The sequence below is a fragment of the Leuresthes tenuis genome, unplaced genomic scaffold, assembly GCF_036924035.1.
Source record: "Leuresthes tenuis unplaced genomic scaffold, fLeuTen1.0.hap1 SCAF_19, whole genome shotgun sequence".
NCBI classification, from domain to species: domain Eukaryota; kingdom Metazoa; phylum Chordata; class Actinopteri; order Atheriniformes; family Atherinopsidae; genus Leuresthes; species Leuresthes tenuis.
The window spans coordinates 1,796,212-1,814,814 of record NW_027325373.1 but is presented as its reverse complement, the minus strand read 5'-3'; the positions used below and the strand labels follow the sequence as shown (position 1 = coordinate 1,814,814).

Sequence of the window (18,603 nt, the reverse complement as noted above, 5' to 3'; positions counted from 1 at the left end):
AGTTTGTGAAAGGCAAAACTCTCCATGCTTATCATTTAAGTCAGATATTGAGTTTGTTTGTGACACAACTCTGAAAACACAGTCATGGCAACCGATGTTTGATTGAATATCACATGATGATGCGTTTAAATCAGAAGCATTTAGCTGCAGTGATGTTAAAAAGATTTGACTCACTTCTAAGGTTTTACAAAATAAAATAATCTGGTCCTTAACAGGTGTTAATATGAGGTGAACACAACCTAAGAAACAACAGCAGTCTTTATGCATTTAGCTTTTATCCAAAGCGCCTTAAAAATTAGGATCTTTATTCATTTACCTTTACTTTGACTGGGAAAGCGCAGCATCTGTCATATTTTCTGTTTCAGCCTTTTTCTTGTAGATATGATGCTGAGCTTTAACTCTTCCCTTGTTTCTAAAAAAAAAAACTTAAGCCGGCCTCACATTTGTCTCTAAACTCCTTTGGAAAACAGTTGAATATGTGATCAACTCAAGATTCTTCCACCAGGAAAGAGGAGGAGACTTCAGGACCCAATAAGTTGGGATGATAGAGGACAACTGCAAGGTGCCCAGGTCCTGTAGCTGCAGAACCAGCCCAGATCATCAGCCCTCCACCACCGTGCTTGACAGCTGGTATGAGGTGTTTGTGCTGATATGCTGTGTTTGGTTTCCTCCAAACGTGCTGCTGTGCATTAGGACCAAACATCTCCACTTTGCTCTGGTCTGTCCAAAGGACATTGTTCCAGAAGTCTTGAGCTTTGTTCAGATGCAGCTTTGCAAACCTAAGCTGTGCTGCCATGTTCTTTTTAGAGAGAAGAGGCTTTCTCCTGCAGCCCTTCCAAACAAGCCATCCTTGTTCAGTCTTTTTCTAACTGTGCTGTCATGACCTTTAACCTTTAGCATGCTAACTGAGGCCTGTAGAGTCTGAGATGTAGCTCTGGGCTTTTTCACCTTGGGGTGACCTTTAACCTTTAACATGCTAACTGAGGCCTGCAGAGTCTGAGATGTAGCTCTGGGCTTTTTCACCTTAGGGTGACCTTTAACCTTTAGCATGCTAACTGAGGCCTGTGGAGTCTGAGATGTAGCTCTGGGCTTTTTCACCTTGGGGTGACCTTTAACCTTTAGCATGCTAACTGAGGCCTGTGGAGTCTGAGATGTAGCTCTGGGCTTCTTCACCTTGGGGTGACCTTTAACCTTTAACATGCTAACTGAGGCCTGTAGAGTCTGAGATGTAGCTCTGGGCTTCTTCACCTTGGGGTGACCTTTAACCTTTAACATGCTAACTGAGGCCTGCAGAGTGAGTTTTCTGCAGTTTCTCTGAACTTGGGGTGAACTTCCTGCTAGAAACTCTGGCATCTATCTGGAAGATTTTCCACATGTGAATAATCTTTTTCACTGTGGCGTGACGGACTCCAAATTTACCTTGGAGCTTATCAGCAACAATTGCTTCTCTCAGATCAATATTGGTGTTGTTCATCCTGGACTGTTCCAGAGTAGAAAACTGCCAAAATGTATGTTTTCATAGAGGTGCTCGAACTTACTGATGAGGAATTCATCAAGTTAACTGGCTGGGAGCACTTTGCTGCTACCTGCCTTCTTAATTCTTCTGAAAGAAGTCAGGATGGACCTGTTTTCACCCACTGCTTCTGCATTAGGTGAAACACCACATGTGGTCGTATTCACCTAATCCTAAGACCCTGAAAGAACCAGATGATTCTCATTATATCCTGATGAACGACGTTTAAAATATAAAAGGACGTGCTTTCTTGTAACACGATTTAGGCTGGAGCTGCTGAGCTATAACAACATAAAACAGCACAGAGGCAGCGTGGAAGCTGCTGTTCCAGCTCTGAGGTGATTATAACAACACAGAATCATTCCTTAACCGGCACAGCGGCCATGTCCTGTCAGAGCCGCGGGAAGGAGGGTAAACATCCGAGTTTGCTCTGCTGGCTTTCACAGCATCCACAAGGTTATTCAATTACAGTCGATCAACAAAGTGCACCCCAAGGATTACAATCCGATTTAATTAGGCTGAACTGTAATCACTGTGAGACATTATTTGTTTTTTTAGTTGCAGTAGGAGTAAAGTTTCAGAGAAACACTGTAAATGTCCTTATAATTACTTCCAAAAAGCAGAGTTCAGCATGATTTTCCACATCAGTACGACTGCGGCTTGTCAAATATACGCGATTACCTTTGATTTTTCAGTGAAAAGTCCAGCTGGGACTAAATATATGAAGCTAAAGAACTTTAGGACACATCCAGCTCTCAGGTTTCCTTCCTACACTGCAACAGAACAGATGATGGGAACTGCTCTGAGGCCAAGAGATGAACATAATCTGGAGATTAATTATAATTTTTACACTAAACGTGACAAGAAATTCAGCTAAATGTTACTGATTATTTGAGGATGACACAGATCTCAGATCTGACATAAAGGCATGAAACAGGAAGACAGTTTAAAACTTTTAAACTTTAACCTGTATGTTCAGAAGGCTTTGAAATAAAATAAAACCCACCTTGATCATTGGCCATCTTGTCTGGATGTTCCACTGAAAGAAAAGAAAACATTTACATTTGAAGCAGATGTCGCTCACACTCCCACAAGCTCACTCCAACACACACACAAGCTCACTCCAACACACACACAAGCTCACTCCAACACACACACAAGCTCACTCCAACACACACACAAGCTCACTCCAACACACACACAAGCTCACTCCAACACACACACAAGCTCACTCCAACACACTCCCACACACACACGCTCACTCCAACACACACACAAGCTCACTCCAACACTCACACAAGCTCACTCCAACACACACACACACACACACGCTCACTCCAACACACACACACACACGCTCACTCCAACACACACACACACACGCTCACTCCAACACATACAGACACACACACGCTCACTCCAACACATACAGACACACACACGCTCACTCCAACACATACAGACACACACACGCTCACTCCAACACATACAGACACACACACGCTCACTCCAACACATACAGACACACACACGCTCACTCCAACACACACACAAGCTCACGCTCACTCCAACACACACACACAAACGCTCACTCCAACACACACACACGCTCACTCCAACACTCACACAAGCTCACTCCAACACTCACACACACAAGCTCACTCCAACACACACACACGCTCACTCCAACACACACACACGCTCACTCCAACACTCACACAAGCTCACTCCAACACACACACACACACACACGCTCACTCCAACACACACACACACACGCTCACTCCAACACACACACAAGCTCACTCCAACACTCACACAAGCTCACTCCAACACACACACAAGCTCACTCCAACACACACACAAGCTCACTCCAACACACACAAAAGCTCACTCCAACACACACTTCCACAAGCTCACTCCAACACACACACAAGCTCACTCCAACACACACCCACAAGCTCACTCCAACACACACTTCCACAAGCTCACTCCAACACACACTTCCACAAGCTCACTCCAACACACACTTCCACAAGCTCACTCCAACACACACTTCCACAAGCTCACTCCAACACACACACAAGCTCACTCCAACACACACACAAGCTCACTCCAACACACACACAAGCTCACTCCAACACACACACAAGCTCACTCCAACACACACACCCACAAGCTCACTCCAACACACACACAAGCTCACTCCAACACACACACAAGCTCACTCCAACACACCCACAAGCTCACTCCAACACACACCCACAAGCTCACTCCAACACACCCACAAGCTCACTCCAACACACACACAACCTCACTCCAACACACACTTCCACAAGCTCACTCCAACACCCACAAGCTCACTCCAACACACACACAAGCTCACTCCAACACACACACAATCTCACTCCAACACACACACCCACAAGCTCACTCCAACACACACACTCCCACAAGCTCACTCCAACACACACACACACAAGCTCACTCCAACACACACACAAGCTCACTCCAACACCCACACAAGCTCACTCCAACACCCACACAAGCTCACTCCAACACACCTTTGGCCGTCCTGAAGAGGATGGACTCTGAGAGAGGGCCGACCCCTTTGGCATTTTTGGCCTGAATCCTAAAGTAATAAACAGTGTCGAGGTTCAGATCCACGACCTGGTGGGTCAGACGGTCCCCGCTGATGGTCTCCATCACCCAGTCGTCGATCGGCATGTTCTTATCCAGCGTGTAGTACAAGATGTAGCCTGTCGGGAAGAAGCAAGAACAGAAAGCAGGATGTTGTCTTCTGAGTTTTATTTATAAGTAACTGTAGAATTCAAAGAAAAACAGAACATTTTACAAAAAGAAAATAATATACAAAGGCGCCTGATCTGTGATCTGGATGTTCTAAGTTTGGCTGTAATGCCTGCAGGGGCTGTTTGCTCCGTCCTCCGGGAGGCTGCAAAAGCCGCAGAGCTCGTTAAAACAGAAGGTTTTATAGCTAAGCCGATCGCCCAGAGGAGGGGAAAAGCAACAATGGAACAAAGAGTGTGTGTTTGGATACTATGAAGAATAACTGAAATCTCAGGATATTTTTACAGAAAAAGGGATTAATCCATGAAGTAAATAAATAAAAAAGAATGAAATGAGCTCCTGTGCGTGTGCAGTATATTAGAGGAGGGATGATTGGTGTATTTACGCAAACACCCACCTGTGATTCGGCCATTAGCTTCCAAAGGTGGCTGCCAGCTGATTAGGATGGCTCGAGGACGCCCCTCACGACTGATCACCGTCAGATCTTTGGGGGCAGAGCTTGGAGCTGTCAATTACGGAGAGATAACAAGACAACAAAGCAGTCTGAGAAAAGGTGCAAATACTGTGCAGCTCAGTGGATGAAGACTGAAGTGTTAGAGAGCGGTTACTCTGGGTGTTGAGGTTAAGGTGGTCTGAAGTTACGGTGAAAGACTTGGAAAAATCAGCTCACATCTAAAGACTCGTGTTTAGGGTTTTTAGTCCCAGACTAAAGATTTTACAAAGACTGTGACTCTTGTAGGGTCACTATTTACAAGACTACAACTAGATTTTTCCCATCATGCTCAGCAGAAGTTTTACAAACATGGAGGAGAAGCAGCTTTTAGCTGCAGCTGCTCTGGTCTGTGCAGTGGTTTGTAGTGAAAAACCCAACAAAAAGAAGAGAAAACGCCACAGAATATGGGCACAGACAGTCCATTTTCACCTGCTGGTCGCTCGTTCTTCTACGTCCGCCGACATGTTTGTTGTTGACTGTCTGCTTTCCTGTTTCCGATGCTGTCAGAGCTCAGCTATTGGCTGTTGATTGTGTTACGTCACTGCGACCTCCTAAAGGCTCCACTTAGACTCCTAAAGACTCCAGTTAGACTCCTAAAGGCTCCAGTTAGACTCCTAAAGGCTCCAGTTAGACTCCTAAAGACTCCAGTTAGACTCCTAAAGGCTCCAGTTAGACTCCTAAAGGCTCCAGTTAGACTCCTAAAGACTCCAGTTAGACTCCTAAAGGCTCCAGTTAGACTCCTAAAGGCTCCAGTTAGACTCCAGTTAGACTCCAGTTAGACTCCTAAAGGCTCCAGTTAGACTCCTAAAGGCTCCAGTTAGACTCCTAAAGGCTCCAGTTAGACTCCTAAAGATTCCAGTTAGACTCCTAAAGACTCCAGTTAGACTCCTAAAGACTCCAGTTAGACTCCTAAAGACTCCAGAGCCCAGCATTAGTGCTCCAATAAACTTCTGTTTAAATCATTGTGCAGAAGTTAATTTCCAACACTTTCCTGAGCCGTTCTGTTGTATTACACTCATAGTGAAAAATGTCAAGCACCCCCCCTCATGACCAGGCCTCAGGCCTGTTGCTCACCTCACTCATCACCATGGCAACCAGATGGCAGCCCACGGGACTTTTGGTAAGTGATGGCTGTTCGTTTTTCCTGAATTACTGACTTGATTAAATGCATTTTTTCTTGTGCATTAAACAGCAGGAAAGAACTCACAAGCTCCTATCCCCGAGTTGGCAAATGAAACCACTTAAATCCGACGTGTCACGCTGGAGGAAATTACAAGTTCCAGCTGAGTCTGTGAGTGACAGTGACAACCTGAACTCCTAAATACAGAACATACATGTGGGAAAATAGACTCTTGCTGCACAGTACAGTTCACTGTTCAAGCACTCAAAGTGGGTACAAGTCAAATGATGTTTAGTTTGCAATCAGTGCGACTGACTGAGCTGAACAGCAGTGATAATAATGAGAAAACAACCAAAATATGGAGGTTAAGTCTTAGTTAGGATTAGAAATGTAGGCCTTAGACACACACACATTATAATGATGTGTTCCCCTCCAAGGAAAAACAGCAGCATTAATAATTTTTGCATTTCTGAAGGTTGATGGTGATGCACAGCATCTTAATGTGTGTACTGAGGGTTGCACACCTTGAGTATACAGTGAAAAAACGTGTGTGCACGAGGCTTTGTGGTGCACAGAGCTTTAAATGGTCAATGCGCCTGCATCGATGCAGATAGTTCACTGTTCCCCTTCCTCCTGATGGATCTCAGTCTCTGCTTCTGTGGCGTCACGAATCAGATTGCTTTTCCAGCAGCGACTTTGTGACAGATCAGAAGACACTTCTGATAGCGGCTGCTCTGCAGGGCAGTTAAAAATAATGCATTTTGTTTATGTATCTGGATCTTAGTGTAAATAATCAGCTCCCGGAGGCTGTGGTTCTGACAGCAACACGGACTCTGATCTCAGATATGCGGTAACTTTCTCAACAGGCGTCTTCTAAAGCCAGCAGGTGATTATTTCTAAGAGTAAGGCTGAAGTGTGATAAAGCGAGCTGAGAGGCAGTCTGTTGCTGTGCTCTGTTGTGAAAGGATGGTGAGAGTGTGCCTCCTGAGTGGGAGGATCGGAGTGGACTCAGTCCGTCTGCTCACTCTGAATGTCAATATATTCCCGTGGGACTCGGTGGCGTAATGCCGTTCACGCTTAATTGGGTGACGAATCCGGCGAGCATGATTGTATACGCAGCGAAAGAGATACCCTGACATTTTGATTTGGCTCTCGTTGTTGCAGACAGTTGTTGTGCCGCTGCTTGGGAGAGTGGAGGCTTGCGATGACTCTTCCCTGAACCAAAACATGATTTCTGTCCGTTGTTAAACTCCTTGTTAAAAATAATTGCTGCTCAGTGAGAGGAAGAAAGTGAAGTCGGCAAGTCATTGTTGTTGATGCACCAACCTAAAGAGCATCTATTGTTTTTTAACTCTCAGTATTTAGTCTGAAAAACCCACGAGACATCGGTGAATGTTTGCTGAGTCGCGTTTACAGCTTTCACAGCTCTGTGTGAGATGAGCGTGAGAAACATACCTGCTTCGTACGTGGTGGCATGTGCCGTCATACTCCAGGTGCTGGACTTGCGCCCTTTGGTTACCATGACAGCGAACTCGTACATGCTGTTCGGTTTGAGGCCGGTGACGGTGTGGCTGAGAGCGGTGGTGTCTGCGGACTGGAAACAGGATGTTGGGAGAAGATGATTAAAGTTACAGCATCAGTGTGACACACAGTTTGTAGGTACAGTCCAGAGATGCCTTCTTTAATGAGGTCAGTTTGGAAACACGATGAGACCGAGACGTCTCCGAAAACCTCCTCTCAAAGTCCTGTTACCTGCCTATTCTGTCCCTTCTGCCCTGGTTTCAATGTCAGAGACAGTATCTACAAACTCCAGCTGCTGTTTTCTTGGCCCAAACTTAAGGAAATGCTTCACTGTCAGGCTGGCACTGTTGCTCTCTATGAAAGGGATCAGATTTGTACAGATTTCCTTCTCTGATACAGACTTTAGCTGATTGCTGATTGCCTTTCCTCGAACAATGTGACGGGATCATGATGGAAATGGTGATATTTAACTACAAATGCACTGCTGAAGCGTTTAAGTGGATTCTGTCATCTGGGAATAATATCTTTAAAAGATTTTTATATCAACGACAACTTCTGTGAAAGAAAAAAGGGAAACATCCCGAGAAGCTTTTCATGGCAGGAACCTGTTCTAACTCCTAAATAATCATGCAAACGGGATCCCAACTCTTAAGCGTGACAGTTTAACGCAGAGTTCAGTAAAAAAACCACCAGGAGGAAAGCCAAACGTCCTCTGCTGGTGTTAAAACTGTTGATATAGAAGCAACTGAGATGGAGGGTAAAGCAGAGAAGCCGACGCTCCAGCCTGTGGATAAACTGTCGGAAACTGTGCCACGAAGCCTCCGGTCTGAAAGTCCAGAGCCTTCTTCCTCCCTTTGAATGACTTCATCACTTTACACGTCCTAAACCAACATGATGAGAAGGTTCAGAAGCTCCAAACTGAGGCTCAGCCAGCGGATTCAGGTGTGGCTGCAGCCAAAGCATCACCAGGTGACAGGTCCAGCCTGAGAAAGTCTCTGTTTGCTGATAATCCAGCTGTGGTGAGCCTAAGGCTCCACTTATTGCTCCAGAGAACCATCAATCAGCTCAACTATGAAGCACAAGTCAGAGAACTCGTTAACCCTGAAAGCTGAGCTTGTAAACAAAAGTAGAAAAGGGTAAAGAAACCGTTTGCCAAGTTATGGAATTAGTAAGCCTCGAGGCTTATGAAGTTACAAGCTAATAAAATCCAGGTCCAGTCATAACCGTAAACTGTGCACAAAAAGAGAAAGGTCCTGAGGAATCAGCAGACTATCTACTGCCAAACAAACAAAACTGCTCCCAAACACTTCGTTCAGGATGAACAGAAACTAAATATCTGATTTGTTTTTATCTAAATACCAGAACTTTACTCCCCGTTAAATCATTCTACATCAGATTTCAATGTAAAGTTAGCCGTCATCGCTTTGTTGAAGTCAGAATCAAAGCTTTAAAAACACAATTAGACGGATCAACCACTTGTGGTTACCTTGTACTTCCCACTGGTGGAGAAGCTGGTTTTCCATTTGACGGAGTAGTACCGGACCTCGGATGTTTTCTGGTTCTTCGTCATGGAGTTGTCCGCCCAGGAGACCCGGACCGAGTCGGAGGACAGAGCAACAGCTTGGACTCCAACTGGGGGGATCATGGGAGTGCTGGTGTCTGGCATGGGAGTGGGGTATTTATCAAAGAGATGGAAGAGGTCATCCTCTAATGGGTCTATGGGGTCTGAGGGGGCCGGTAACAGTAACCAAAGTGTTTGGCAACATTCAATGAAATCAATGCAATGAATGTGCGATCGTGACCGTTTCAAGATGGAAGCATGAGGGACATCAGCATGGAGTGAGATTTAACAAAAGAGGAGGAAGTTGAAAAGATGGCGTGCGAGTTTGGATGAGACATGCGGGAGAGAAGAGGCGAGGGAGAGGAGTGAATGAGGCGGAAAATGGGAGAGAAGAGAGAAAACACAGAGTAAGAAGACTGAAAGGTAAAAAGCATCATTCTACACAGGTAGTGGAGCCACAGACGCTGGAACAGATCTGTCCTTACGCTCGGATACATGAGCGCCATCGGATCGGATTAAGACCAGAGATAACTCGATCCAAACGTGCACTAAACGTGCATGTGGGCCATCAGATCGGATTAATGGCTAAATTACAATAAGACTGAGTTATTCAGCTCATGTAGACACCTTAATCTGACTAATATCATTAATGATTATCCTTAAATATTATCCTTAATCTGACTAAAATCGAATCGGATCAGATTAAGACCCGAAATAACTATCCAAACGTGCACTGAACGTGCATGTGGGCAATCGGATCGGATTAATGGCTAAATTACAATAAGACTGAGTTATTCAGTTCATGTAGACGCCTTAATCTGACTAATATCCTTAAATATTATCCTTAATCTGACTAAAATCGAATCGGATCGGGTTAAGACTCGAGATAACTCGATCCAAACGTGCACTGAACGTGCATGTGGGCAATCAGATCGGATTAATGGCTAAATTACAATAAGACTGAGTTATGCAGCTCATGTAGACACCTTAATCTGACTAATATCGAATCGGATTACTTGCGATCGGATTAAGACCCGAGATAACTCGATCCAATCGTCACCCGGAAGTGGAAGGAGACGATATTCCTGTTGTTGTCGTCAGAAAGAAAGAAACAACGGATGGAGAATGCGCCGTTGTGCATCGTCTGTGCCATAACCAGCTCATCACAGATGGAGAGGGACGCAGCTTCATCTCGCTCTGCGTTCGCCATCTTTCTGAATGCCTGAGTTTGTTGTTGTTGGCGGTGAAGACGTCAACAGGAAGTGGCTCTATTAGCGATAGCTGAAATGGGGACAGCGCCACCTATCGTACCGGGGTATGACATGCTTTGTGCCAGTGATTCCATTCATTCACCGCCATATATCCAAGGATAATTACCCTCAGATAAGGAGCAGAACCCAACTGGAGCTGTAATCCAGTTAATCTCAGCATGTAAACACACTGAGTGATAAATAAATGTTCATAAAAACTGAAACAATCACACTGAAATATAAAAAAACACAAAAAATGTGAGAAAATCACGGGATTTTTGATCTTATTTTGTTATAACGTCAGCCGACACACTGTTTGCTTCATTTTTTGAACATGTAAAAGACGTCAGTGGCTCCAGCCATTCAGAGAGCACGTGCAACCTTCAGGTGCTTTCAGAAATATGAGAAATATCTGCTTTGATGTTCAAAAATTCAAAATTTAAATGAAAAACTAGTGTTCCAAATCTGAGGCGGAGAGAACACCTGAAGGCTGCAACATGTTGGGCACTAAGACACTAAGAGAGCTGGAATGAGCAGAGTAAACTAGGAGAAAGACACTCTGCTGATTCCAGAGCTGCTTCTACAGAGTCTGGACTCTGCTGACAGCCAAACCTACTGCAAACAGAAACAGGAAGCTGGAAACAACACATTACATTTAACAGTTTTCTGGTTCATTGCAACAGAAACATTATTTTTAGTCTTGTGCATTTAAAAAGGAAAACAGCCTGCAGGTGGCAAAGGGGGAGCATTAGGGATGCTGTGTAGATATTTATGATGTTTGCTACTTATTTTGCATATTTTACCATCTAACATCACATAAAGACACATGCATGGAATAAATAACGGAGATAAATTCAAAAAAAGTTAACACAGTGACGAAAGATGAAGAAATATACTGAAAAAAGAAAAGGTCTGCAGCAGAAATGTTTAATTAGATGTCAGAACACAACACTGTAACTACATGAGCAGTTTTTTAATCATGATTTGGCTGATTGGAAAAAATAAACAGTTTAATAATTAGACTTTGCTCCAGTTACATTCTGCTTCTTCATATTAAAGGAAGATAAAATCAATGACAAAGTTCCAGCTGTTTTCAGTGTTTCTTACTCCTCTGGCTCTATTTTTAATTTATTGCCCGAAAAATTAGACCAAAAGAAGTTCTGCCAATTTAGAGATTTTCCTTCTTATTGTTATCTGAAACCTCTGTTTTTAATCTACAGAATTCCTGGTTCCATTATCGATATCGCTTATCGAATCGGTTCCTTATCAGTTCTATTATCAATTCTCATCCAGTTACACACAGAACAAATGGCTTTGGTTTGTTGTTTTTTTCATTTTACTTTTCCCTACTTTTTTCGCTTTTTAACTGTGTTTTGCCACTTTTCGTTTTGTGTCGGCACGCATTTAAAAAAAAAAAGTAAATGTGTTTCCCAAAAATTTTGTTTTATTTTTTTGTTGTTGCTAAAACGTAAATTTTTTTTATGTGAATTTGTTTCCTAAAATGTAATTTTTTTTTAAAAATTAAAATTTGTTTGTGAATTTATTTCATAAAATTCAATTTGTTTCTTAAAATGTTTTTTTGTTTTTTGTTGCTAAAATGTAATTTTTTTATGTGAATTTGTTTTTAAAAATTAAAATTTGTTTTCCAAAGAAAATTTGTTTCCTAAAATTTAATTTGCTTCTTAAAATGTTTTTTATTTATTTTTTGCTAAAATTTAATTTTTTAATGTAAATCTGTTTCTTAAAATGTTTTTTTTAATTTATTTTTTGCTAAAATATATATTTTTTTAATGTGAATTTGTTTCCTAAAATGTGAATTTGTTTCTTAAAATTGAATTTGTTTCTTAAAATGTTTTTTTATTTATTTTTTGATAAAATATAATTTTTTTAATGTGAATTTGTTTCCTAAAATGTTTATTTATTTATTTTTTGCTAAAATTTAATTTTTTAATGTAAATCTGTTTCTTAAAATGTTTTTTTTTATTTATTTTTTGCTAAAATATATATTTTTTTAATGTGAATTTGTTTCCTAAAATTGAATTTGTTTCTTAAAATGTTTTTTTATTTATTTTTTGATAAAATACATATTTTTTTATGTGAATTTGTTTCCTAAAATGTTTATTTATTCTCATTTGTTACTGTGTTTTTTGAATTGTGAAAGCTTTTTGCACTTCTCAGCCACCGTACTTTTTCTTGTAACTGACGTGCTCTGAACCGAACACCATTTAAAACCTTGACTTCCACAGTGAGATCTTGAGGCAGCATCAGCTGTGAGAGCTGAAGCCCCCGTTCTGCTGTCCATCGTAAACCGGAGCTCAGAGAAAACGGTGACACCTCATGTGCTGTGGCTGCAGAGAATCGTACAGCTGCAGCCCAACAGAGAGGCTGACTTGAGACAGAGAAAGAACAAGATTGATGAGGGAGGTGTTGGGGGCTGAGGGGCGAGCTGCAGCAGGCGGGTTTGTGCTTAAACCGGTCGCCCAGCATCACAATAAAGCTCCAGTCAGGACAGAATACTGATGAGGATGCAGAAAAGGCCTCCTCCCCCGCTGCTCTGCCTTCGTCTCTGCATCTCTTCTCACTTTTCTTCCTCCTGTCCACATGTTGTCGTTCATATCTTTTCTGTGTTTCCTTCTTTCTCCTTTTTATTTCCCACCTCTCATCTCATTCCCTCGAGCCCTTCCCCTGTTCCTGGTCTAACTTTTTATCCCAGTCTGCTGCCTTCAGCCTGTGTTTACTCTCCATCTCTTGTCCTCATTTTGCTCTCCTGCTATTCTTTCCTAAGTCTCTCATCCTTCCCTCATTTCATTCCTTCCTCCAGTCTCTCTGCGGTCCTCGAGTCGTTGATTAAATGGCGGCTTGGCGACTGGTTGGGGATCAGTTCTGCCTCTGCAGTGTGGGGGGGTGGCGAGGCGAGGACAAGGCAGTATATTAACAAGGATTCGGCTGTTAACGAGCCATTTTTTAAGGCTCTCATGAAAAGCTCTCCAGCAGGCTGCTGCCACGATGAGACAGACAGTGTGTGAGAGTGAGGATGCTGTGTTGGTTGCCGTTGACGACCTCGTCATAACGTTAATGGGTTCAGTTTCTGTCTGAGCCCTCAGGGTCTCAGCTTATCAACTCCTGACTGTCACACTTCAACAGCATGTTAGGATGTGGATCTTTTAAGGAACTCCAGATGTGTATCTCCTGAAAACCTTGGACTGCACCTCACTGTTGAAATCTGAAATCCAGCTTTGACTACGGACACCATTCGACTTCAGAGAGCTTCATGTGTCTAAAGGACTCCAGAAATAAAAAGATCACGAGCCTGAAATCTTTCATGTCCCCTTTATGCTGTTAAGTTCCCACTCTGCTGTCTCACACCATGATTATTTATTTTAAGATCAGGCTGAAACTTTCCTTTCTGATAAAGCTTTTGATCCTGAAACATCCCATAGTTCTGCTGCTATAGGCCCAGCCTGCTGGGGGACCTCATCTGTCCCACCTTTCCTCTCTTTTTCCTCCTGTTTAATTTCTCAGATGATTTTATGTCCATGTGACATTATTGTGGTTATTAACTTGTGTTTCCCTGTTCCAGCAGGTATCCTTTGAATGGTGTTATGGTGTTTTTCCCCCCTCTTTTCCCTCTTTTCTGTCTTCTCAAACCCCAGCTGGTCGAGGCGGATGGCCACCCTTCCTGGTTCTGGTTCTGCCAGAGGTTTCTTCCTGGTTCTGGTTCTGCCAGAGGTTTCTTCCTGGTTCTGCCAGAGGTTTCTTCCTGGTTCTGCTTCTGCCAGAGGTTTCTTCCTGGTTCTGCCAGAGGTTTCTTCCTGGTTCTGCCAGAGGTTTCTTCCTGGTTCTGGTTCTGCCAGAGGTTTCTTCCTGGTTCTGCCAGAGGTTTCTTCCTGGTTCTGCCAGAGGTTTCTTCCTGGTTCTGGTTCTGCCAGAGGTTTCTTCCTGGTTCTGCCAGAGGTTTCTTCCTGGTTCTGGTTCTGCCAGAGGTTTCTTCCTGGTTCTGCCAGAGGTTTCTTCCTGGTTCTGGTTCTGCCAGAGGTTTCTTCCTGAGTCTGGTTCTGCCAGAGGTTTCTTCCTGGTTCTGGTTCTGCCAGAGGTTTCTTCCTGAGTCTGGTTCTGCCAGAGGTTTCTTCCTGGTTCTGGTTCTGCCAGAGGTTTCTTCCTGGTTCTGCCAGAGGTTTCTTCCTGGTTCTGGTTCTGCCAGAGGTTTCTTCCTGGTTCTGGTTCTGTCAGAGGTTTCTTCCTGGCTCTGGTTCTGCCAGAGGTTTCTTCCTGGTTCTGGTTCTGCCAGAGGTTTCTTCCTGGTTCTGGTTCTGCCAGAGGTTTCTTCCTGGTTCTGCCAGAGGTTTCTTCCTGGTTCTGGTTCTGCCAGAGGTTTCTTCCTGGTTCTGGTTCTGCCAGAGGTTTCTTCCTGTTAAAGGGAGTCGTTCCTTTCCACAGTCCCTCAGGCTCAGGACGGGAGATTGGACTGAAGACAAGTTTCGGTCCAATCTGTTGGTTTCCTTAGCTCGGATATTATTTTTGAATTGGCTCCATATGAATTAATTGGATTATAATTACAATAAATTGAATTCCAATTGGCTTGAATTGGACTTTATTACTTAAGTGCCTTGAGATGACATTTGTTGTAATCTGGTGCTTTATAAATAAAGTTGAATTGAATTGAATGATGTTGTTGGAAGGTCTTTTGGGTTCTGTGGGTTGCTGGATGCGACCTTCATTCATAAACTTTTATGACTGAGCAGCCAATGAGAAACGGAGGCGAAAACACTGAAGAATGCAACAACCTGTGGAAAATCAGTGTCATTTCTACTATTTTCAATAAATTAACTGGAGAGCTGATGAACCCATCCAAGAGAAAACCCATTTAATTTAAGGTCTTTCTGTTGACCAAAAACTAATGAATGAGCCCCAAAGTTCTGGTGGGAGAGCTGCTACTTTATAAGACATTTTTAAAAACTATTTCTTCATGATCTATTGGACAGAGGACAGCAGAAACTATTGTGAATTTAGACTCATTACTGGTTTTATGGGATTTTTCTCATCCTTAACATGTTTAAAATGTTTCTAAAATGCTTTATCGGCACATTTCAGAATTAAATTAAACTTGTAAAGCGAACCAAAGTGACAACATGAAACATTAAAGTTTCAGTCTGAATCTGCCTCCTCATTCCAAACGTCCAAAAGAAGATCTCACACTGAGTTTGGCCCAACTGTACGTTAAGAAGTGTGAGTTTTCTCAGCTGAGGTTGTTCTGGATCTGCTGCTTGGGACCATCATCCCATCATGAGGGTTGAAAAACCTCAGAAACGGGTTTTTTATGAGCATCATAAAGGATTTATGATAGCTGCAGGCTGCTGGATGAGCAAAGAAGAGCTGGCTGTTTAATTCATAAGATGAAACTTGACTGAGAGTTGGAAATGTTTAATTTATGCCACAGCTACAGCTGATTGTCTGCAGGAAGAGCAAATGATTCTCACTCAGATACGCTAAAGACACGGGTGAAATAAACTATACAAGCAACTATAAGCACACTATAAACCCAACACAAAGGTGAGCTGGGACTGAAGTGTGAAGGCTTTCTTAAATATCATTGGATCTTCTATCATTGCCTGTGTAGAAATCCCTCCGTTAGCTCTCCTATAGCTGCAAGTAGCCACATAACAGCAGCTATGAGCTAACAGAGCTATAGCACACGTTCATTCATTCATTCTTCTTAAAGTATTGGTGAAATAAAGACACATAATGCCTTATTTAGATATTTAGAGGTTGTATTTTCTATCCATCCACACGCCCCCCTGCAGCACAGCTCATTCACTCCGGTCAGAACGTCCATCTTACTCAAAGTCGTCGTTCACGTTGTCAAAATCTGATAAATATCCTGCCATGTTGCACAAAACTATCAGCAGCAAACTCTGTGTGAAGTTAGCCGACTGTCACAGAGCACGGAGTGAATAAACTGTGCTGCAGGGGGGCGTGTGGATGAAGTGGTCCCAGTAGAGTGCCTGTGTAGAAATCCCTCCGTTAGCTCTCCTATAGCTGCAAGTAGCCACATAACAGCAGCTATGAGCTAACAGAGCTATAGCACACGTTCATTCATTCATTCTTCTTAAAGTATTGGTGAAATAAAGACACATAATGCCTTATTTAGATATTTAGAGGTTGTATTTTCTATCCATCCACACGCCCCCCTGCAGCACAGCTCATTCACTCCGGTAAGAACGTCCATCTTACTCAAAGTCGTCGTTCACGTTGTCAAAATCTGATAAATATCCTGCCATGTTGCACAAAACTATCAGCAGCAAACTCTGTGTGAAGTTAGCCGACTGTCACAGAGCACGGAGTGAATAAACTGTGCTGCAGGGGGGCGTGTGGATGAAGTGGTCCCAGTAGAGTGCCTGTGTAGAAATCCCTCCGTTAGCTCTCCTATAGCTGCAAGTAGCCACATAACAGCAGCTATGAGCTAACAGAGCTATAGCACACGTTCATTCATTCATTCTTCTTAAAGTATTGGTGAAATAAAGACAGATAATGCCTTATTTAGAGGCTGCATCCTCTAAGCCCCGTTCACTCCAGTAGACATATTTCATTCCAGAAATAAGGTCTAAAAATACTGGAGTTCCCCTTTAACACCACCAATAATTTTATCAAAATAAGTCCGTACTCTATATTAGTTTGCACACTGTGCCTCTTCCACTGCTCTTCCGGTCCTAATACTGCTACAAATAGTCATAACACTGGTTGAATTACCAGATATACCAGAACTATGATTGGTTCTGGTATATCTGCAACTATTAAGGTGTCAAACACTGAGAGAAACCAAGTTCTGAACTAGCTAAATGTAGCACAACCGTACTGCCATGTGGTGCTTGTGTGAGCTCCTACCTGTCAGAGATCGAGTGACGGCGCTCTCATACAGAGGAACTCCCTCTCCAGCATTATTGAACGCCTTCAGGGAAATCACGTAGTGCGAGCTGGGCTCTGAGTGAGAGACAGGAAACAGTAATAGTCATTGGACATGACATTCATCACAGCACATTAACATTCTGAGAGGAAACTCATCATAAAGCGTTGGAAATGTGAAGGACTGAAAGGTCAAGGCCGGTTTGGCAGAGTTGATTCTCCACCAACAGCTTTGAGAACTTTTTTAGTTCCTGCTGCAACTTTTTTCCCAAACTAACAAAAAAAAACGACCAGGAAGCTGCTTTTCACACATTTTAAGGACACAACTTTTCCCCCAGTTCTGATGACTTGAACACACGATGAAGCAGGGACTCAGCCGAGTTCATCCCTGCTGACATGACGATGCAGCATGTTCTCCCCATGCAGCATCAAACCCATGCAAACATGGCTGCTGTGCTCCCCAGACGTCTCACTGCATGAATTATTGATCACTATGAATCCTAAATGCCATCTACATGTGTGCACTCGCTCCAGCGTGTGCATGCAGCACAGCAGCTGGATTTTATTTTTCATTATCCGTCCATTATGAGACCTGAGAGAGAAATTTTCAGCTCTGCATAAATATTCTTTCAATTTGTTATAGTCTACTTTGGCATCCAAATTGCTTGTTGCTCTCACTGGGGATGATGTTTTCTCTTTTTTAGACCTTTTACAATTAGATTTCCACCTCGGGCAGCTTTCTTATTAAATTCCTTTAAATTATTGAAGGGAATTAAATGGGGATTCCACAATCATAATGAATTAATGGAAGAGAGGAGCACTGTGTCAATATTGGCACATTGTCGGCAAAGGCAGCTGAATTCATAAAGAGATGAACATACTAAATAAATGGTTGGAAAAGTAAACTCATGAGAAATTATTCTTCATTTTGGCACTGAGAAGCGAACATTGAGATAAGTTTTTGCTAAACTCTCCAGGTGTGTCTGGCTCTGAGGACCATTTAGGATGTTTTAGCTCTATTCAGTTCTTGTAGTGTCCAAAAGCACTGCTGGTTGGCCCTTGAGCAAGGCACTGAGCAGATCTGAGGCACACAGCAGCTGATGGATACAGTGCACTGAAATCTGCCAAAAACTGACCCAACCCAGGTAAACCTCTCTGAAATGTGGTTAAGATGGTTAAAAATGAGCTCAGGAGTACAGACTGTGACCCTTTAATCATCTTTGGGGTTCAGGCTAACAACCATACTTAAAGGACATATTCATGTACTTTTGGCTTAGTTTTTGTCATGAATAGCAACACGGGATAACATGTTGTTGCATTTACCCTTTATTTTAATTCCTTTCAACAACTGGATGATTTGTGTTATTTTCTGAGAACTGAAACCTTAGAACTGAAATAAGGTGGAATTTCTTCTTCATCACTGTAACCGCTTGACTG

At 42.9% G+C, this 18,603-nt stretch overlaps 1 protein-coding gene across 2 annotated transcripts in view; it reads right to left on the bottom strand.

The window, feature by feature from the left end:
* Window positions 1-18,603, bottom strand: part of dcc (DCC netrin 1 receptor) — a 277,918-nt gene that overhangs the window by 63,677 nt on the left and 195,638 nt on the right. The window contains exons 16-21 of one of the 2 annotated variants that reach the window (XM_072372603.1): window positions 17,149-17,244; window positions 8,942-9,180; window positions 7,390-7,528; window positions 4,719-4,826; window positions 4,078-4,272; window positions 2,520-2,552 (exon numbers count right to left, since the gene is read on the bottom strand). In XM_072372603.1, the coding sequence (XP_072228704.1) occupies window positions 2,520-2,552; window positions 4,078-4,272; window positions 4,719-4,826; window positions 7,390-7,528; window positions 8,942-9,180; window positions 17,149-17,244 (810 nt within the window). The remainder of the gene's footprint in view (window positions 1-2,519; window positions 2,553-4,077; window positions 4,273-4,718; window positions 4,827-7,389; window positions 7,529-8,941; window positions 9,181-17,148; window positions 17,245-18,603) is intronic. The other variant, XM_072372604.1, reaches the window with a different exon arrangement.